Source organism: Podarcis vaucheri (assembly GCF_965113315.1).
Source record: "Podarcis vaucheri genome assembly, chromosome: 1".
NCBI classification, from domain to species: domain Eukaryota; kingdom Metazoa; phylum Chordata; class Lepidosauria; order Squamata; family Lacertidae; genus Podarcis; species Podarcis vaucheri.
Genome location: NC_138759.1, coordinates 74,944,338 through 74,967,524, shown reverse-complemented (window position 1 = coordinate 74,967,524; position 23,187 = coordinate 74,944,338). Strand labels below are relative to the sequence as shown.

General features: G+C 43.0%; 1 protein-coding gene across 2 annotated transcripts; it reads left to right on the top strand.

Annotated features, from left to right (window-relative positions):
• The first annotated feature begins 6,426 nt into the window (after window positions 1-6,426).
• TPH1 (tryptophan hydroxylase 1) lies at window positions 6,427-21,861 on the top strand. 2 transcript variants are annotated; one of them, XM_082237758.1, is made up of 11 exons: window positions 6,427-6,668; window positions 12,334-12,471; window positions 13,615-13,798; window positions 15,432-15,532; window positions 15,876-15,943; window positions 16,359-16,555; window positions 16,878-17,013; window positions 18,417-18,543; window positions 18,866-18,961; window positions 19,387-19,520; window positions 20,202-21,861. In XM_082237758.1, exons 1-11 carry the CDS (start codon window positions 6,579-6,581, stop codon window positions 20,374-20,376), a joined length of 1,446 nt encoding a protein of 481 aa, XP_082093884.1. In that variant the 5' UTR covers window positions 6,427-6,578; the 3' UTR covers window positions 20,377-21,861. The 2 variants fall into 2 exon arrangements, with proteins under 2 accessions (XP_082093884.1, XP_082093883.1); XM_082237757.1 differs by having other exon boundaries at window positions 6,428-6,704.
• Window positions 21,862-23,187: the final 1,326 nt, after the last annotated feature.

Genomic DNA, 23,187 nt, shown 5'->3' with positions numbered 1-23,187 from the left:
ACAAAAAACCTGATGGCTCCCTAGGACACACTATCTACCGGAAAAAAACACACACCAACCGCTACTTACATGCACAATCACACCACCACCCTGCACAAATAAACTCCGTAGCCAAGACTCTCATCTCCAGAACCAAACGCCTGGCTGACAAAGACCACTTGACAACTGAGTTACAGAATCTCTCAAATGTGTTAATCGCCAATGGATACCAGAAAAACAGGGTTACGAAGCTAATCCAAAAAGAAACACCCCCCAAAAACCAAGACACAGAAGAAAACAATGGCATGGCCATCCTTCCTTATATCAAGGGCACTACAGACAAAATCAGCAAAATCCTCCATAAACACAATATCAAAACAGCCTTCTGCACCAACCAAAAAATAGCCAATATCCTCAGAAACCCAAAAGACAAAATCCAGCTGGAAAACCAAGGGGTCTATGAAATACCCTGCAAAGTCTGCCCAGCCACGTACATTGGACAAACAAACAGACGAATAAATGCACGTATCGCAGAACACAAGAACGCCGTCAAAAAAGAAGAAAAAACTTCCTCTCTTTTCCAACACATGAAAGAAACAGGACACGAAATTAATTTTGCAGATTCCAAATTGCTCTTTAACATGGAACATCACCACAAGAGAATAATCATGGAAGCCATCGAGATAGAGAAACACCCTCACAACATGAACAAGCGTGACGACACGTCCCGCCTGCCAGACATCTGGAAATTAGCCCTCCCCACAAAAACCGACACCAGAACCAGAGGCACACAGAACGCCGTCACCAATCAACCACACCAGACCCAAACCCAGACCCTCTCCACAGACATATTACAGACTCCATCCAGTAACCAAACTATAGTGGCACCTCCGGATGCTGCACCCCCCTGCAATCCCTACACAGATCTGGCTGGCACAAGGCACAAAACCATAGCTCGCCCCTATACACGAAGCCAAGCCAGAGCACAACTAATTGCAGCACAGCCATCTTCTCAGAAAAACTCTTCACAAGCTCAAGAGGTCAAGACACGAGAGCTTTAGCAACTAATCTACACTTAATGACCCACCCAGTGATATTCAGAATATCACTCATGAAATCACCCAAGATATCCCTCAAGTAATTAAGGAACAAAAGAAGAAAAGGCACACTAATCTAGGAACTTCCTCTCTACCCAGAACGTTGGAGGCTATACACCACACCCCTCAACAGTATTTATAGGAACTCAAACACCAGACTCTGCTCTGTTCCAGTAACAAGAAGCCGAAAGCACCAGCCTGAAGATGACGAGTGAGACCTCGTCGAAACGTCGCACAGACACCCCGACTCTTACACGGGAAGACACCCGAAGACACCAAAACCTGCATATATATATATATATATATATATCCTGATGTGGCTACACTTTATCCATTAGCATATATTGCACACTCCATTTCAGAAGCAATTTCCTAGGTAGAATAAGGTGGCCTGGCTGTTCAAGAAATACAAGTCTGATTCTTTACTCCAGCTCCAGCATGCTTTCCATTGCTGGTTTCTGAAGCTGAGAACAGATGATGTTAACCACAATCTATCTGAATCTGGTAGTTTCTTGAGAAATAACTGCTGTTTTATGTGTTTTCCCTCAAACCTGCTTCTATCCATTTAAGCTGTAAAGGTAAAGGGTCCAGTTGTGGCTGACTCTGAGGTTGTGGCGCTCATCTCGCTTTACGAGCCGAGGGAGCCGGTGTACAGCTTCTGGGTCATGTAGCCAGCATGACTAAGCCACTTCTGGCGAACCAGATCAGCGCACAGAAATGCCGTTTACCTTCCTGCCGGAGTGGTACCTATTTATCTACTTGCACTTTGACGTGCTTTTGAACTGCTAGGTTGGCAGGAGTTTAAGCTGAGGTGTGCACATTTCAGACATCCCTTGCACATTGCACAGATAATGGTCTCATTGAATTGAAGCTGGAGGGGCTGCAGGCATGGGGAAAAACTCAGGTAAGGCACATCAGGTGAAGCCATCTCCACCTCTGGTGTGTACAGCAATGTAAAAATGGGACTTGAAATGCTCCGGGGGCAACAACAACCTTGTTGCATTTTAAGCGGCTAATATTTACAATTCTGATGCACTTACCTGCAAGTAAAAAATGGTAAAGGTAAAGGACCCCTGGATGGTTAAGTCCAGTCAAAGTTGACTATGGGGTGTGGCACTCAGCTTGCTTCAGGCTGAGGGAGCTGGCGTTTGTCCACAGACAGGTTTCCGGGTCATGTGGCCAGCATGATTAAACTGCTTCTGGTGCAACAGAAACACTGTTTACCTTCCCGCTGCAACGGTACCTATTTATCTACTTGTACCGGTATGCTTTTGAACTGCTAGGTTGGCAGAAGCTGGGAAAGAGCAACGGGAGCTCACCCCGTTGTGTGAATTTGAACTGCCGGCCTTCTGATTGGCAAGCCCAAGAGGCTCAGTGGTTTAAACCACAGCGCCACCCGCGTCCCTGCAAGTATGCCACGCGGAAGACAGTGGGATGTACTTATGGGTAAAGCTGTATAGCACCCTGGTCACATATCCACACCATACATTTAAAGCACATGGCTTATGCAAAGAACCCTGGGAACTGTAGTTCACCCCTCACAGAACTACTATGTTTCCCAGGATTCTTTGGAGAAAGCCATGTGCTGGTGTGGGTGTGGCCACAGGTTGTGTGGCTCTTTATATCCTGGCCAAAATCTTTCGACTAGCAGCTTTGAACTTTGCAAGACTGAAATACTGCAGTCTTTTGTTTAGAAAAATAAATAAATCTTAGCACTGCCACTGAATGAGATAAACCTCTGGATATCAAACTGAGTCACTAGATGTCCTCGCAGTGAATAACCATTCATAAAAGATTTGAGGTGAGTGATTCAGAGCTTAGGTAATGTCTGGTTTTTGTTTGTGTGATATATGATTTTTCAGGAATTTAGTGAAACGGAGAGTGTCTTGAACAAATGCCACTGTCTTGGTAGAAAAAACACACACACTCCTGGTAGAAGTACAAAGGGTAGGCTTTATGTTTCCAACACAACTGTTGGTCAATTGGAAGAGGCATTCATAGGGTCAAACTCCATCCTTCTAGCTGACAGAGTAAACACCAGCAGCTCTTTTTCTGCCCATGTAGAAATTGATGTGAATTAGAATTGCCCTGAGGCACCTACCATTCAGGAAGTTCTCCCTTGCTGTATTTTTTAACACCTGATCATTCCTCAAATGGACCTGTGAATTACGGGTGGGTAAGCATGCCAGGGACACAGATCTCTTTGCTTCAGAAGAATGTGTTTGTCCTGTATTGATAATAAAATATATAAACACATAGCTTTTGATCTTATTCAAAATCATGTTTATAGTTGCATAAAGTTAGCCTGGGCTTAATTTGGGATAATAAAATATATATTCTCGTAGCTTTTGATCTTATTTAAAATCATGTTTATAGTTGCATAAAGTTAGCCTGGGCTTAATTTGGGATTTCTAATGCCAAATACTTTTAAAGGTGTCCATCACAAGGCATTGGATGAATGAGGCAAGGTGGAGAGGTTTGAAGACACAAGCTAAGCAGGTCCAGGTCATGTCAGTGTCTGGATGGGTGAGCCCTTGGGAGCCTAGTGTCCACCACCTTGGGTTCTGTGATGGAAGAAAGGTGGGATATAAATGCAATTAAACAAACATAAAATATCCCACACCCTATACCAGCTGTAGCCAATGTGATACTCTCCAGATGCTGTTGGATTACTGCTCCCAACATCCCTGATCACCAACCATGATAGCTGAAGCTGATGAAAGTCGTAGTACAACAACATCCAGAGGGCACCAGCTTGGCTACTCCTGCACTACTCCAACTAGCCAAGCCATCACAGAGTGAAAAAGCTGCAAAGAAATTGGAGGAGGGCTCTGTGCAGTAGGACGGGGCCCTTTGCATTACTATTATTTATCGTAATGTGTAATGAGTTTGCACTTCGTTTTCATATCAAAGAGCAAACATGAGATTTGGCCGAACTCTGTTTCCTTGATGCTGACAAGAGCGTGTTTATAGGGAAGGCAAGCAAAATTAATATGTAAAGAAAAGCAAGCAAAGTATGTGAGAACAGGAATCCATGGTAATGACTTGTATACACACGATACATCTAGTGATAATATCATTTTCCACAAATTTATTACCCCATGTTATCAACACAGTGACCTCATAATATATAAACTAAAGTTTGAACAGCAGCACTGATTATATTGGTAGCAACTAGCAAGAGCTGAGAATCACGTTCAGAACCAAAAGAAGAACAGCTCCTCCATGTTCATAATATACCTTTAGATTAGAAAGAGCTGAAGTCATGTTGTCTTTTCAGCACCACTGATGGAATAGCTACAATGCCCTAGCCTACGTAGAGGATCAAAATAGTACAGCAGCGTTTCATAAGCAAGCAAAGCACCATTTTGTTACTCCAAGTTTTCACTTCCAGGCAGTGGTGTTTCTGTCACAGGACCTTTTGAGGTCTGTGCGCACACTGGAATTCTGATGAAGCGTTGTGGATGTCCATCAAAAAAATGGCTGCCGTATTAATGGGGCCACTCGCATTTGCATGATTTCTACATGGGTTTTCTCCTAATCCACCATCTAATCACAGATCACATCTCCTTCTAGGTAAAAATAAGAGATCCAGCACAAACTACTGGGTCCACCATGGCACAAACTACAGATTCTTTGCTCTGGTGCTCTGGCAAGAACTGCGGAGGTGGTTTTTTTTAAAGTGCAATCCATAGAAACCACAGTCATCTTCCATTTCTTTTATTTACTTAAAAGCATTAACTAACTGCTTAATGATTTAAAAAATGGAGTGTTGAGAGGAGGCAGAGGGAGAAATAGATCAGAGGGGCTGGAACGGGAGGACAGAGAAATATGTATCTAGTGCAGAAAGAAGCATCTCATTCTCTGGATAAGTCACTTCCTGGTTCACACTCAGATGCTGTTTTGAAATGTCATGGGCACGGAAGAGAGAGCTGGTCATGGATAGTAATGGGGAAGTTAAAGAAATGAATGTGGCTGAGACTCGAGACAAGTGTATCCATCCCACCCAAAATCCTGTAAAACCAACATGGAGAAAACAAACCAAAGAAGCTCGACCAAGGCTGAGGCATTTGTGAGTGGGGGAGAACATGGATGGAATGGGATGACTGGAACCCTGAACTGAAGCACTTTATGCTGCAACGTTTTGTGCAAGCGCTCTTCATTGTTATCCCCAAGCCTATTTCCCCCCCTATTTGACAAAAATCATAGGATAAATGCCTTCCTTCATAGGACTGCTGTTAATATGAGTGAAATAATGACTACCTTTTGAGTTTTAGTGGCAGAAATGAGCTCCCCTTTAAAGCAGGCTTTGGGGAAGGGGCAGGTCTCCATCCACATTTACAAGTGGGGAGGCTGTAAATGTGGACCGAGGTTTCCAACCTCAAAAAATTGCTCATGCATACAGAACAGCACACATGTACTGGTACATTCCATTCCAGACAACGTCAGTATTTCCAAAGAGCTTTTGTACCTCTGAATCATGCTGGGGGAGAGGATATAGATTTTGCTCAAGGGCCAGATGTGTTCCATTTCATTGGGTGTATTTTTCCTATGCTAAGACACAGAAGCATGTTCAAACATTCAAGCCAAAATGTCATTTGTGCTGTGAACTTACAGCAACAGCTTGGAGACTTCCAAAGTCTATGCCACCACAAGGAGCTCTTCCCTTCTTACTACAACAAAAGCTCCTGGATAATATCCCTAACGTTTCTGCTGCTCTAAGGATCCTTCTCACACTTCAAGCATCAGTGGCAAGTGGTGAACACGGTATCTCAAAGCTCAAACCTATACAAACTTGACCACACTCAACAATGACTAGCTGGCTTGGCAGCTGCTATATCAATTGAACATGCCCAAGCAGGGGCACTTGACCCAAAGGAACTGGTGACAAAATTTGTAAATGAAAAGGTACACAAAACGAAATTTTGATGTGCCTGATGAAATCAAAACGACATCATTTTTTTGTGCCAAATCATTCCGAACAAACTTTTGCATTTGAGAAAGAGAATCAAAGGTGGTTGTACTACTTGTTCTTGCAATTAATAATAAGAAATATAGCAGTTTCAAGTTTTGAGCTTGTCTTTTTTTCCCTACAAGACACCTGTTTTTCAGCACTGAAGTTTGCTTTTTTTGCGGGGGTGCAAGTAATTAGCCCGCCTAGGGTGCAAAACAGCCTGGCGCCGGCACTGCCTGAATACTGCTGTGCAGGACGTCGAATTTGAATGTGCGCCCCAGAGCTCCGGAGCATACAAAACCATTACGAAGACGAAGGCTATTGCCTTTACCTTCCGATGCCTGCGGCCCTGCTGCTCTGCATCCACGTGAAGCGTGGGGAGGGGCTCTTCTCTTCCCGCACCCCCCCCTTGTTAGAGATTAGGCGTGTCTCTTCCCGGGACCCCCCACCCTCCTCCTGTCCATAAATAGCCAAGCCCCAGGAGGCGCGCAGACCAGAGCAGCCACAGAGCCACCGACTGCAGCCAGCTCTGCCAGCGGCGTCACAGCATGTACACCAGCAGAATGGAGGTTCCCAGGAGGGGGCGATCCTTCGACTCCATGAACACCAGCTTCGGCGAGAATCAGCTCAACAACGTGGTAGGCAACCTCTCCTCTTTGGCCATCCTCAACGAGGTAGGTGCGCGCAGCAGGAGAGGCGCTTCTTGACTTTCATTCCACTTCTTTTAGATTCCTTCCTGATCCAGGAGATCTCCCGTGGTTGGTCTACTATATGGTCGTGCAGAGAGAGCCACGGTGACATTTGTGTTTTTGCTTTTGATGAGTTTGTGTCTGTTTGAAAAAGAATCGTCTAGTAGTCAGATCACAGCTGCATTTTAAAGTATATGAACGATGATATTTTAGGATATTGTACCGCAAAAAGTTTTTGAGCTGCTGGGAGAACATCGTTCGTGTGTGCCTTTGTATTATAAAGATAGTAAAAGTACATCAAGTACTTTGGGACTTAAAACCTCCACAAGAAATGACACCTTCTTTTCAGAAGTGGAAGAATCCTCTGGTGGGTCGACAGGAAACCTTCCTCACAATGTTGCATAATATATTCAAATTCGCTCCAACTTATGCAAAATGATAGGTATATGTTATTGCTCAGTGCATATTCTGCAGCAAATTCAGCCGGCTGTGCGGTTCTGTTCGCGCTGCTCTCCCCCACTGGCTGTCCCAGTAACAAATGATGCAAGTCCACACTGAAAGGGGCATTTTACAGCATCGCTTGTTTAAACACCCTCAGACAGGTCAGCTATCAGATCTAAGCTAGCTGCACACAGGGAGACTTTGTGGAGAATGAAGAGCAAGTCCTCCTCTCTTGCTGGGACTGGCATCTATCACAATGGCTAAAAAGCACACAGTCCTTCAAATGACTAGATGAGGATTAAGCTGGGCAAGTTTCCGTTTCAGCTCTGCAATTTGAAAACTCGCTGCCCAATTGTCCTACCACAATTGATAATATAATCTGGATAAATTTGGGGCATTAATCTAATTAAGGGCACCAGTATCTCAGGAAGGCACTGTAGCCATGTAACTGAGAAAAGGTGGGCACCCACCCATTCTTATTCTGAATAGCCCTGCGGAAAGTCAACTGTGTAGACTGATCCTTGCAGACATGTGGACTTCCAGGGAATAAGAGATTCCCTGCCTGTGTGTACTTTGGGGTGTCCACCTTGTCCCCTTGCCCATCTGGTGTACAAGAGGTCATGACATACTGAGGAATATCTCAGTATGAGAAATACCCTGAATATTTGCATGGTAGTGCAGATGGACACCCTTTCATCAGAGAGTGTTACAAAGGGACCTGCAGACTGAGCGTGATGTTGCACTCAGATTCCATCCAATGTCTTACTTGCATCTTATTTATCTTCCTCTTTGCCAACGCTCATTTCCCTATCCTAGACCTCTTTCGGCTAGCTCCTGTCTTTAGTAAGTGCTAAATGACATACAAGTGCCTTTGAACTTCTGCATCTTGTCTACAAAAAACAGGGAGATGCATGAGCAAGGCATGTGTGCTATGCTCATCACCTGATGTTACCCTTCAGCATATGACGATGAAGATGCTATTTCTGTAGGCTGCATTTTTGGGGGACTCACATCGCTTGCAGCCACTGATAGACCAGTCCTCAGCATTAACAAGGAAACTTTTAAAAAGTGATTGACGCTGGTGGCCATTGTGGCTTCTAGTGACAAGATGTTCTGTACATGAGCCGTGTGTTTTGTGACGGAGTCCTTCATTTGGCTTACCATCTTTAATCCACTGCCTACCAATGATGATGTGAAAGTTTGTTTGTTTTGCATGCAGGTGTGAATAACCTCTCCCTTTCTAATCTCCCGACTTTGCTAATCATATTATAATATAAGCCCATCATCTAAGTCATCTGAGTTAACCTTCCCATTGGTTTAAGTCTGTCTTCATAAGGATGATCTCACTTTCCTGATAATTCCCCTTGACTATGTTTTGCTATCTAGCCAGCTTTGCTATATCGTCACCGTTGTACCCAATCCTGCTACCCCATCTAAGGTCTTCGAGATACCAGGTCAAATAAATATATATTATATTGGTCAGCAAAATTATATTGGTCCCCAGAGGGCTAGTTGGAGACAGGAGTGAATGGTGGAAGAACAGCCCCTCTAGAGGTGCCTGCCAGCAAGTTATTTTACTACAAATGCCACTTTCTCTACCCTACATTTGCTGGTGCCAGACAGCTGATTTATAGGAACCAGATTTGGCCCACAGGCCTCCAGTTGCTGCCACTGAATTTAGTATAGCTGTACCCCATCACTCCAGTCATTCAGAGCAGGCGTTTAAAAACCACCCATGTAACATAGAGCTTTGCAAGCTATAAGAGCCATATTTATAGCCACCAACAGCTAGTGGTCGATGAGCACTTGGCAAACTGAGGCTGCTGCAGTGCCCTGGGGGTCTTGCAAGAGACAGCGCCGGGAAAACTAGCTTAGAAGGTAAGAGGAGATTTACCTCTGCTGAACCTGCCATTGATGTCAGCAGTTTGAAGATCTTCTTCTTGAGATCTGGAGCAGATTAGGGAAGAGGCAAGTCTATAGAAGCAAACTAAGCCTGTTCTTGCAACGAGAGTTTTCTGTAGATAGCTTTGTTGGAACCAGTCAACCCTGTGCTGGCTGGCTGTCAAGATAGGCAAACCCAAGAGCAGGGCTCAAACTCCACTTGGTCATGGAGCTCACAGGGTGACCTTGGGCTAGTAACTGCCTCTTAGCCTAACCGACCTCACAGTTTTGTTGTGGGGGTTAAATGAGGAGGGGGGGAAACCATGTTTTCTCGTTAGAGAAAAAGGTGGGATTTAAATGCAACAAATAAATAAGCAATAAATTTAACCCTAAGTGGAGGTTTGCTACTGATTTTAGACCCAAGTAGGTTGTACGAAACATGATACAAGCAGGGTTGTTTCAAAATTATAAAAACTCATCCATATTGACTATTTCCTTCCTTCCTGAGCATAAAGCCACACTTTTCTGGATCTACCCAGAGCTAGCTAAGCATTTATCGAGCAGCGTCAGACAAAAAGGTCGTAAAAGCCATTGTAAAAAGTTAAAATCATTAGTAGGATTGGAATCACACAGAGTTTAATGGTGAATTTTGGACACAATGGAGAAGTAAAAGATTTGGATTATTATAAAAGATGCAGGAGGAAATGATTAACAAGGAGGGGACCCACAAAGGGGAGGAGGGAAGTTCAGGAGGGTCTCTGGAATCCCGTTTCTATTTTGCATGTTGGATTTGGGACTGTAAAGTTTTAATCTGAAAAATCAAATAAATAAATTTATATATCTAGATTAAATATATATATATATCAAGGAGCATCAGATGTCCTGAAAAAGAGTCACATTCAGCTCTTGTTCAGGAAGAGAACACCTATAAGCAGATTCTCTGCCACCTGAAAAAAGTTTAATAGGAGACTTAAGAATGTTTTCATCCATGTGAGGCTTAGATCTAATTTTTGCTTGGAGCATCAGCTTTTATGGATTTCTACCACAATAAAGCTGCCATGAGACTCTTCCTTGTGACATCTTATCTGTGGAAGGGCAGTTTGGAAATCTAATGAATTAGTGGTGTAGGTGCAGCAGGAACAAAGGGACCTGTTTAGTTCTTTTTCAAGAGTATTAGGCTTGGTGTAAAGTTGTGCCACCAAAAGTGGATGTGGCTTGCAGTAGATTCTTAGAAAACGTCATTGTCACTCAGGACCGCTTTAGTAGGGTGCATAAGAAGATCCCTGTTTGGATCAGACTAATTTAGTCCTGCATCCTGTTCCCACAGAAGCCCACAGGATGTCTGTGGGAAGTTTAGCACAGTGGTTCATCCCACCTCATAGATGCCTTTCAGCAACTCCACATTCAAAACACCCACATTTCTGTGCAAAGAGAATCCGATTTCTGCATGTTGAACCAACTGCATGCCTCAAGCAAACTTGGATAGCTTTTATTTCTTAGTTTAATTTCTAATGCTGCTAAAAGTTAGCTTGTCATAGAAAGAGATTACAATGACGGGAGGGAGGGAGGAAGGATAAGTGTGGACAGAAGAAATGCTTTAAGATTGGTGATTGGGAGGAAGGATGACAAAGATGCAGAGCTGAATACGGCATTTAAATTTTGCCTACTGAATACTGGAGGTCCACTGTGGGCTGCTTCTCTGGCTTTGGGGCCTTCAGAAGTTTCCAAGCTCATTTCTGAAACAATGAGTAAGAAATCTTCTTTCATTTTATTGTTATTTTTAAGATCAGTATTTAAAGATGTCCATTTCTAGGCAAGAACTTAGAGGTGGAGGTGATGGAATACACATAGCATTGTAATGTAACTTGGAAGGTCAGGTGTGCTAATGTGAGAAGGAGTTGCACTGTGGGAACTAGTCCTTAGTGATATTATTATTATTATTATTATTATTATTAATAATAATAATAATAATAATAACAACAATACCTTGCCCATCTGGCTGGGCTTCCCCAGTCACCCTGGGCAGCTCCCAACAGAATATTAAAATCATGATAAAACATCAAACATTAAAAACTTCCCTAAACAGGACTGTCTTCAGATATCTTCTAAAAGTCAGATAGTTGTTTATTTCCTTGACATCTGATGGGAGGGCATTCCACAGGGAGGGCGCCACTACCGAGAAGGCTCTCTGCCTGGTTCCCTGTAACTTCACTTCTCACAGTGAGGGAACCGCCAGAAGGCCCTCGGCGCTGGACCTCAGTGTCCGGGCTGAACGATGGGGGTGGAGACACAGGTATACTGGGTATTTAATGCAGGTTAAGATATTCAGCTTGCCACCTCTTCTCTCTCTCTTCATAGAATTCCTTCCCATAGAATTCATAGAATTGAGGTGCGGAACTTGTGGTTCTCCAGATGTCATGGGACTACAACCCCCATCACCACTGATTATTGGCCAAACTGGCTGGGACTGATGGGAGTTGGAGTCCAGCAACACCTGGAGGGCTGCAGGTCCCCCATCATTGGTTCAAGGTACATAAACCTTGTGTTTATTTCAACTATTAGATGTGCTCATGAAACACAAGTCTTTCCTTCAGGGCATACAGGGGCTAAGTGATTTAGGAGATGGTGGTCTTCTACTTGCCTCTATGAGTGTTTGTGGCCTGCACAGTCTGTATGTAGGGCTGGCTTTCCACTCCCGGCAGGGGTGGGAGGATGTCTGTCGGCTAGCTTGGGAGAAGGGTATTTTCTATTTTATCGGCCACTTCCTGTGCTTCCAGCTCTTCACTACAGCATTGAAACCACAGCGGCCGGAGGCTGCTATGCAGACTTGTTAGTATAGTTGAAACAAAGCGATAGCTAGGGTTGCCGAATGACTGGGCAGGGAAAAAACAGCACAGCCTGCCTTTGAAAGTAGCTTGCTTTGTAGAAATCAACAGATGAAGCTCTTCTCAGCATGGCTATAAGCCTTTATCACCTGCTAAGAAGGCAGCCCATCTCATTTTGATTCCTAGGGTGCGACAGCAAATGGTGTCCTCTCATCCCACCATGTTAAAGGACTAGCCAAGGCCAGCCATGCAATTTTTTAGCACCTGAGGCAGAAAATCACACAAGCGCCTTTTCTCCTCCCTGGCAGTTAAAATAGAACATCAGTACATTAAATAAAGAATTTACTGCCCTTTCATGGCACCCCATTCTGCAGCCTAAGGGAGACAACTTTGAACCTAAAAAAATAGGTTTGTTTTGAAACTTTGACTTAACTCTTAACTCTGCTTGCCATCTGCATCATTTTTAGATCCACAAGTCCAACTACACGATGAATGATGACAACAAAGAGAATGAAGACAATGCATCTGAAAGGGGGAGAGCTGCCGTCATTTTTTCTTTAAAAAATGAAGTTGGAGGGCTTGTGAAAGCCCTAAAGCTCTTTCAGGTAAGCAGTCCAGTCCCTGTTCTGTACAGCTGGTACAGAGTAAAGATAGCAACAACCTCTGTAATGGCATGATGAGTTTTGCTGCTGTATTAAGATTTTAGATTTTATAAACAAACAAATACTAAACCTAAAATAGTACGACCATACAACTGTGCGCTCCAAATGGAGGTTGAGATGAAATCCCAAAATCTGATCTGAAGGACTGAACCTCAAGCGTATTGGAGAAGAATTTGTTTGTTTTGCGTTTCAGACACCTCTGAAAATTTGTAACTTACTCCGGACAGATTTGCACATTATGTGGAAGTGCTGATTCCACATTTCCAGGGTAATGTGCCAAGGGGGCAAGTTGTAGGTTCCCTCCTCCCTGGGAGAGATGCTTTCACTGTTATTCCAGGTGTCCCTATAACTCACTATTACACATGATGTGTAAAGAAGGCATTAGAACGGTCACTTTTGTGGCATCTTCTTACTAAATAGTGCACTGCTTATCAGTATATGACTGAATTTAATGTTGAAGTCAATCAACCACTTCTCTGGGGGAAAGTAAGGAAACTGTGCCTATGCACTTTCTAGAGGAGGGGTGAGACCAGGGGCAAATGTAGCCCTCCAGGTCTTTCTGTAGTCTGCATCCCTCACTGGCCTTGTTCTGTGCCCTCCTGAAATACACATGGGCAACTGTGGATTTAAGCCAGGAGTGGGTGCTTCAGTTCTCCTACTCTGGTACACAAAAGGGAAGGAGATATGATTGGTACCCTGCACAAGCTTGAGGCTAATGCAGGCATCCCCAACCTTCGGCCCTCCAGATGTTTTGGACTACAATTTCCATCATCCCTGACCACTGGTCCTGTTATCTAGGGATCATGGGAGATGTAGGTGAAAACATCTGGAGGGTCACAGGTTGGGGATGCCTGGGCACACATTCTCTTACTTTACTCTTTGCCTTTATACGTGAATTATCATGCTGAAAATGAGAAGTATTATCATAAGGTTATTCACTATGGCAGGGAGTGTATTCAAAGTGTAGATTATTTTGTGTTAATTAGTATGTTTGATGAACTATATCAGAGGAAGGGGCGACTAGCAGAGATTTTGGTCCTCGGGTGCTACTGACCAACGAAAAAAATTGTCTTTCTTATCCATCAGGAAAAACATGTGAACCTGGTGCACATAGAATCTCGAAAATCCAGGAGACGAAATTCAGAGTTTGAGATCTTTGTAGATTGTGACAGTAACAGGGAACAGCTTGAGGAGATCTTCCATCTCTTGAAATCCCATGCCAATGTGGTATCTGTGAACCAGACAGACAATTTCCTCGTACAGGAAGATGGTAAGGAAGAAAATAAGAATGATTTATTAGAAGTGCATGCCCTTTGAAAGGTGTGATCACGTGCCAGTGTTTGTGGTGCAAGATTTTAAAAACAATGTCTTGTTTTTTTATTTAGAGAGGCTTCTCCTTTTTCTTTTCTTTTCATCTAATGCACTTTCAAAGGATGGTTTACAACAGTTTAAAACAGATTTCCTTCTACTATGGGAGGTTTAAAAAGAAAGATACATATATTGGTTGGATATGGGAATGCTGGGCAAAGTGTACCTGTGTTTAGGAAGGGAGCAGCATGATTTTAAATATAAATTCCTCTGAATCCATCTCATAAGGCTGTGATCCCATGAAAAATTAGACATGCCCAATTTGTCACAGATACCTCTAATTTGGCATAAGATTGGGCTTCCCCATGAGGTTAGGAGTTTCAACCTAAGTGCATGGAGCTTGATTCACAACTAGGGTCCATTTGATCACCATAGGAGGAATTTGATGGCACACTAAGGCAATCATTCCATCAGGGCAATTATTTTGGCTTTCCAGAGGGAATAATCCCCCCACATGCTGTTATGTTATGGGGGTTCTCCCGAAATTCCCTCCTGAGCCAATGTTGAAGGCGCAAGGGGAAGAGAGACAGAAAGCACAAGTGGAAGTCCTTGCACATTAGCTAATCCTGCTCTATATTTAGAAATGAAGTTTACCCTATCACAAATTTTCTATTGGTTTCAAATGTTTTCTGCCTGCGTCCTGTAGCCTGTGCATTCCCTTACTTGCTTGAGCCATCATACTAATGGGGATTCAAGAAGTTCCTTAGAAGTCAGATATGATTTGATGAATGGGGTTTTCAGGAACAGAGGACCGTGCTGGGCCACAGGAGCTGTAGGTCCGTTCTGTGACCTATGGAATTCTGAATACTATTTCACTTGGTTTTTGTCTCCAGCACTTGTAGCAGTACAAATGGCCATAATGCAGTAGAACAATATCCATTTCTCGATACAGGGCCTTCAAAATTATGTAGTGAGCAAACCAAGGATATCTGCCTCTTTTTCCTGGGTCTCCCCCAATATGTGGGGTTTCTGGTTATTTGGGTTTACATTCAGAACTTGTGACTTTGGTTCGTTCTCCTTTAAAACCTTTTTGTTTTTGAACTACAACTCCCTGAGGATTGGCCATGCCGGCTGGGACTGATGGGAATTGGAGTCCAACAGCACCTGGAGGGGCACAGTTTCCACAGTCTTGAGATTCAAAGCCTTTTCCCATAAGCAACACCTGAGCCTCCCCCTTTTTGCCTTATTTGGCAGCAGAGGGTTGAAGGTGTGAGAGCAACAGCTAAGCTGAATCCCTGATGCAAGCACTAAGAGCTAAACTTATTTTCTTCCCCTGTTTTTAGTATCGTTGTTCCTTTTGCCATATCTACCACAGGAGGAAGTGCCCAATGTTGTGTGAAGGTCAGATAGGAAGATGTTCTCTTCTCCTCTTGACATTAATTCCTCAGAAACTAGATTTCATTTTCTAGCTGTCATAGCTGGCCATAAGAACAGTTTCCTTTTTGTATCAAGCTTAATTTTATTAATAGCTATGTGGGTTTTATTCATTCCGTAGAATTTTATTAATAGCTATATGGGTTTTATTCATTCCATAGATATGGAAAATATCCCCTGGTTCCCTAAGAAGATCTCGGATTTGGATAAATGTGCAAATCGTGTTCTAATGTATGGTTCTGATCTGGATGCAGACCATCCAGTGAGTAGATTAATATTTCTCTCACAATATTTCTGTTGCCTTTAAAGAGCTCCTCAAAACACTTACTTTGAATATCTGGATATCTGATACTTTAGACTTGTATTCCAATATCAGAGTTTGATGCACATTAAACATACTAACATGTCAAACATGATAATACTGAGCTATAATTGTACAACCTGAATTTGACAGTATGTGATTCAATCCCATCTGAAAACAGCAATAGTCAAGAAGCATGCAGAATGAAGAAAAAATTCCCTCAATTTCGGGGGGGGGGGTTAGGAGTAGAAACATGTTAATCACAAAGACTGACTTGGGCTTAATTTTTTTGTTTCACTTTTAGGGTTTCAAAGACAATGTTTATCGCAAGAGACGGAAGTATTTTGCAGACCTGGCTATGAACTACAAACAGTATGTGTCAATCTTTGTTAAATGCTCTTGCTAAAGATGGGGCAGGAACCTTTCATAGTCAGGGACAAAGACCTGGAGACTTACGTATTAGTAATCTGACTGACAAATGTGGAGGTTGAGAATATATTATGGGTCACAGAGTATGCCAGTCAGCCAGTTTTGCTTAGCTCCTTTGCCAATCCAAGCTAGAGTTCAGCACAGCAAAATAAAGCTTTCCTCCAAAATCATTGCAGTGACCCTACAAGACCAGGCAAAACCAGTTTATGTTGTTATAATTGGCCAATCCAAATTCCCAAGCAATGATGCACAGAGCTGAAGGTAACACTAGGATTCTGAAGTGTTATTTGAAAACAAATGTTTCATTTCTGACAAACGTTTCTGAAAGTCAACCCTTGATTCTGCCTTCTCGTCGTAGTGGCGACCCAATTCCAAAAGTTGAATTCACCGAGGAGGAGATCAGGACTTGGGGCACAGTATTCCGAGAACTGCATAAGCTCTACCCAACCCATGCTTGCAGAGAATATCTTAAAAACCTGCCTTTGCTAGCCAAGTACTGTGGGTACAGAGAAGACAACATACCCCAGCTGGAAGATGTGTCACGTTTTCTAAAAGGTAATGCGCAGGCGTCTATCTGACCAGATGTTTTTGCTGAGGCAATGCTACCATTTTAATAGGGCAGACATAGCCAACGTGGTGCCCTACAAATGTGGTTGGACTACAACTCCCATTAGCCCCAGCCTGCACCACCAGTGGTCAGGGGTCATGGGAATTGCAGTCAAATATATTTTTCTTGGCTTACTCTGCAATATGGCTTTGATGAAGAACAAGATGCTAGAGATCTCCATGTGTTTGAACTGCTGCAACATGGGTGTTTGGTGAGGGGACTTGGCTGGACGTTTATCTTCTAAATTTGCCACCATCTTGGTTTTTGCAGAGCGCACTGGATTTACTATCCGCCCAGTTGCTGGATACCTCTCGCCCAGAGATTTCTTGGCAGGTTTAGCCTTCAGAGTTTTCCACTGCACTCAGTATGTTCGACATAGTTCTGACCCGCTTTACACACCAGAACCGTAAGCAGCTATTTTTTTATCCTCATTCCAAATAACATGTACATTTATACTTATTCCAGGAAAGTGTACTCATTTTGAAAGCTTGGTGTCAATCAATGAAATCCTTCTCCTGTCTACTCAGAAGTAAGTCCCACTGAGCTCAGTGGGGCTCACTCCTAAGTAACTGGGCATAGAATTGCAGCCTAAAGCTAGACTTTATGAACATTTTACAAATCAACACAGAGTAATGCTCTCCTTTTCAAACATATGGATCAAATCTGGTTTATGTTAGCTCTCGTAAGTTGGAGGTGGGGGCCAGGGAACGGTGCTGAGAGCAGAGAACTTGTAACTGAGGGCTGTCAAACATATTTAACACAAGCCCAGCTCTCACAATGTGAATTACTTCCACTTATTTTAGTACAACTGAAGAATCAAAATAAGTTTAGGATTTCTTTTCTCTGAGATCCTTAATTTAAGAACCTAGGATCTTAGCCATTTCATCACCATGCAGCATATTGAATTAAATAAGACTGAGTGCCTACAGACCAATTAACTCATCTATATTTTGGACTTACTAAGCCTATCTTAGCACTCTCATCTTCATTATCATGCACATTTTTGCTACTCCATGAGCTCGACCAGCCTAATAATCCTACCTTCTGCACCTATTGCCATCCCCACAACTCCAATTCACATACATTACACAATTTGCAATAATGTAGGCACTCCTTGGGAAGGCCCATTTCATGTCATCTTTCTCCTCATTTTTTGTCAAGAAGTAGTAGTTCAAACTGGGCATGCAGGCTTCTAATGTAGAGTACCCATGCCACTTCAATAAATAAGTAATGATTACATTGGCAACCACCTCCTTCCTCTCAGGAGCTCAAGCTGGGGGTATGAAGTTTTCCCCTTCCCCATTTTGTCCTCACAACAATCTTGTGTAGTAGGTAAGGCCTGGAAGATTGTGACTGGCCGAAGATCAGTCAAGTTTCATAACTGAGTGGGTTATGAACTGAACTGAACCCTGATCTCCCAGATCCTAGTCTGACACTCTTAACCACTGCACCAAATTGGCTATGTCCATGTGTCATCATTTCCACCGCAGAGAAGAGATTGTCAGGCTGAGTATGCATGTGTGTTGGCCCCATGTAAAATCCCCCACTCTCTGTGCTCTTGTAATTACTCATGCCTACCAAGTTTCTAAACCACTTTGTGTACCTGGCATATAGCTCATGTGCGCTTATGTCCCACCAAGCATGCTGATCTCTCTGCTGTGCTATGGGATACTTGGAGGTTTTCCTCCTCAATTGTTATATATTTTTGGCAGTTATTACCTAATTATATTAGATGAGCTTGCTTTTACACATCAACTGTAAGGGACAAACTACTTGGATCAACATTAGCTTGCTTTTCCTGTTTTCCAGTGATACCTGCCATGAGCTTTTGGGCCATGTACCTCTTCTCGCTGAACCTAGTTTTGCCCAATTCTCTCAGGAAATTGGCTTGGCTTCTCTTGGGGCATCTGATGAAGCTGTTCAGAAGCTGGCAACTGTAAGTAAAGGATACGGGCCGCTCTGTGCAACATATATTCCATTTCCCAGCTATACAAAGGGCCTGGGCTCCTGAGTGCCATCATTTCTTGGGGATGAACTGAGGGTTTAGGGGTTTTCTGAATCTGAACTCTGGGTTGTTTTAAATTGCAATTAATGGATGATGGTGCAAGTCAGGGGTATAGGGATTCCACATTAAAGGAGAAATAACATTCACACCTACTCTTCATCTAGGAAAGGGAGCATGAAAACACTTGTTGCTTGAGTTTTATCAAGTTGCATCTTTGTCAAAGGCTCACTGTGTTGCCTTCCTTTTTCCTCAGTGCTACTTCTTCACAGTAGAGTTTGGCTTATGTAAGCAAGAAGGCCGGCTAAGAGCCTATGGAGCCGGTTTACTCTCTTCTATCAGTGAACTGAAGGTAAGCCTTAAAAGTCTCTTCCAACTACAGTCAATGGGTCTTCAGAGCAAATTGTTCAAAAACCTTCTACATTCAGGGAATTCTTTTCACATTAACCTGTCTGCCAAGATGGTCAAATTATTGACTTGAACTGACTGGTCAGAACATAACTTGCCAGTCTTAAGAAACAAACAAAGCACACGTCACAGGTTTCCAGTCAGTTTGCAGACACACTGTAAGGTGATAGGTTTTGGTCTAGGCCCTAGAGAGTACTATACAGCTTAGGACCAGGGTCTCTGAAGGACACACTGCTTTCATGTATATCTGCCAATTCTGTAACATTTTCCTGAGAACATAAATTCATGACGTCCATACACTTGACACCTTTGAGGTCCCAAATATATGCAAAACCCAATCTTTGTCATTTTGTTCCGTCTGACCACCAGCATGCCCTGTCTGGAAATGCCAGAGTCAAGCCCTTTGACCCCAATGTCACCTGCAAGCAAGAATGCATGATTACAACGTTCCAAGAAGCTTACTTTATTTCTGAAAGCTTTGAAGATGCAAAAGAAAAGATGAGGTAATTTTGCTAAGAACACCTGGGAGATTGAAAGGCGTCTTTATTTATCCACCTTTGTGGGGGAGGGCACACACACCTGAGTTATTATTCTCCACCACTACCCCTTTGCAGGCGAGAGCTTGGCCAAACAGTTCTGTGTGGTGGCTAAGAGACCCAAGGTTCAGCCATGAATCTGAAAGTGCCCCGATCAAGTTTTACTTCCGTGGAGACTTGCTAAGTGGTCTTAAACAAGCCACTCTCTCTCAAACCCTACTCTGCCTCCCTGTCCCCAACATGGCAGTAAAATAATACATTTCCATGCTGTTATAAGAATTATAAGATGATGTACACCAAGAACTTAAAAACAGCATATGGTGCTGTTGTGTCACATTGAGGCTTTTAAGACCAGGCAGCTCCATTATCTTATCCCAGTTCATTTGCTTGTTTCCCTCCTCTTTCCTGAGCTGTTGTCCCTGGATCTGACCATTCTCAGCATCACATCTGACAGCACTTTTTCCTTGGAGTATCATTTCTGATGAGTTAATGCAATTCTCTTTTTGGTTTTTATGAACCAGTTATAGTGGTACTTGAGATATTGTAGCACACACATACAAGGAATGGTCCTTGGTTGCCAGCTACATTGAGAAGGTGTAAGTGGGCTTTCATTGGAAATTTACTCCCCCTTTTCTTCCATCTGAACAGAGAGTTTGCAAAGACAATCAGGCGCCCCTTTGGAGTGAATTACAACCCATATACACAAAGCATTCAGATCCTGAAAGACACAAGGAGCATTGCTATTGTGGTGAATGAGCTACGCCATGAACTGGACATTGTCAGTGATGCCCTGACCAAGATGGGCAAGCAGCTGGGAATCTAACCTCCCCAGTGATCATCAACCATTCCACACTTGGCACCTATGGACTGTGTCCCATTTTAGACATGGAAATACTCTTTGTGTGCTTTACTGCCCTGTGATCTTTGGATGAAGGGTGGTATACTCAATAAATGAATGAATGAATGAATGAATGAATAAAGTAGGATGCCATTTTCCTAAAACCAAAGGCTGAATCACAGGGAAATACTTTGTTTTTGAAATATACCCCCCAGAAACATTCATACCAATATTTGCATACTATATCCCCCTTTCTCTTTTATGGCTCATCCACATACTCAGCAAGTTGGAAGGATTGCAGATGCAACTTACTTGTGGACATAGGAATAGTTACAATGAAATAGGCAAGTGGTTCCATGTAGTCCAATGAGGGCTAATTCTAGCTGCTACTGAAGAATGGATAGAACTAGAAACCAAGATCTAATGAGGACCTATTGCCACCCAGTCCAGGGATGACTCCAGCTCCCATCATCCCTGACCCTTGGCTATTCTGCTGGGGCTGATGGGGGCTAGAGTCCATCAACACCTGGAGGCCCACAGCTTCCCCATCCCTGCCTCCAACCAGGTATCCAAGCCATCATGTTTCAAGAAGGATTCAATAGTTATTTCAGTTGAAGGATGAAGACTATAATTGGATGCACACGTGCGTAGGAATCAATCCAAACGAATACAGGGGGGTTTATTTCTTGAGTTGCTCTGCACGTGTCCTTTCTCATATTAGGTTTCCCAATATACTTGCATCTGGATACACTTTTACTTGAAGAACAGGGATCTCCTGCAGGAAGCTGTATAAGTGTCGTTTCATCCCATTATATTCGCATTTGGCTCCGGTGAGCGCCATCCAGCATGGCCAATGGCCAAGGATGAGGGAAGCTGCAATCCAGCAACATTTGGGGGGAACCAGGCTAGTTACCCCTGCTCTAGAGACGACACAGTGATGAATTTATAGCAAAATGAATAGCAAAATGAGCACAAATTAGGAGAAACCAGCTTTGAAGAGTATTTTAGGCCTTATGCTTCCTATAGCCCGCTCCAACCTACACCTCAAAAGCCCCGTGTTTTTGTACTATGTGAAGGGGTAGATGGTGGAGTAGTTGCAGAACGATGGGAGGGACAATGACTTGCTACAGAAGAATCTGCTCATTGTTCCAATTTGTTCTCAAGATGTCAGGAGACAGAGGCTCATTGGAATTACTTCTGAACTGGATATGCCTTCATATTTAGATAAACCTTACTTTTGTCTTAACTTAAAATTGGTTTTTAGAAATCTGAAACTTAAAAAAATCATTGCAGTTGAAACAACTGGAAGTAACGGATTAGATTTTCTGGGCTTCTACAAAGAGTAGCATTTCTCGAAATAAACTGGATTATGCCATGTCTGTGCTTTTTTAGTAGACATTTTTGGGTCTGTGTTATGTTTGTAATGCAAGAGAAAACATTGTACTGTTAAATGAGTATTTGCACCTTAAACTCTAAGACTTGGATTTAAAAAAAAAAAAATTGAAGCCGGTTGTAGTTTTGCAATTGACCTTGATGGATCCAAGAATTCACTTAAAATCTGAGTAGATATATTTTCAGGATACTTAAATATTTATATTCAATTTTTAGGATGTGTAAACTTTGTCATCTGTGTTAGTAATTTCAGTGAATTTACTGTGGTGCTAGAACTGTTAAGTAGCCAGAGCGCTTAGCTAAATATTTCTCCCCATTTTTTTTTTCTATTTTCAAATTAAAAAATGAACTTCAAGCAACACACTGCTTTGTGTTATTTGTTAGTTGGGGCCTGGAAAAATCTTGAAGCTGGGTAGCAGTAAAATTTTGAGTGGGATAATGTTGTTATAACACTACCCTAATCTCTGAGCAGTGTGAGATTGCAGGGGTGCCAGGAGCTAATGCAGGGTTTGTTTCCTTCAGAATTAGGTACATAGATGTGTAGTCTTTATGAGATATGGTTTATTTACACAAATATACAACATGAGGCTAGATGGAGGGGTTCACAGCATTAACACCCTAAGAGGGCATTGGTTCCCCCATAGCTGCATCCTTGGATTCAAACAGAAATCAAACATCACTTTTGACTCTCTCACTTCCCAGCTTGCAGCTTTTCTTCCTGCTTCTAACTTCTAGCTCACACCACACAACTCTCAACTCTGGCCTTTCACTTTTTAACTATCAGTGATTTGAGGGAGGGGGCCCACTCATTTGCTGTCTGGCACAGACCCACTTCCTTTGTTCCCTTATGAGCCATCATCTCACCACAAAGTCAAATCTGGTTATTTCGGAAATTTGAATCCTTGATTAGATTTTAATGCTTGCTGGATTCAGAAATTACCTCTTCATGCTTTAACCGGTCCCAAGTTTACTAGATATATTTGACTGTAATTTCCCACAATGTGTTTTTGTATGCACATGTTTACGCAAATTTCAGTACAGTAGTGCTTCTCTAGTGGGAGTTCCTCTGAAGGTGGTGGACTCTCCTTCCCTGAGAGCTTTTTCAACAGAGGTCGGATGGTCATCTGCCAGGGATTCTTTAGTTGTGATTCCTTCATTGCAGGGAGTTGGGCTAGATGATCCTTGGAGGACCCTCCCAATTCTACCATTCTGTGACCCCCCCCCCAAGTAAGAACAGGGAAGGCTGGGCGTAGATAACAGGCAAGACCCAACAGTCCAAACCCAATAACTCTCCCCAGTGCTAGCCACTGAGCAGATGCAGAGAGAGCAGGGCAAGCCAAGAAGGCGCGCGGTATTTCCGCTTCCACCAATCAGAGCCCGACTACAAAGGTGCGGGGAAACGCC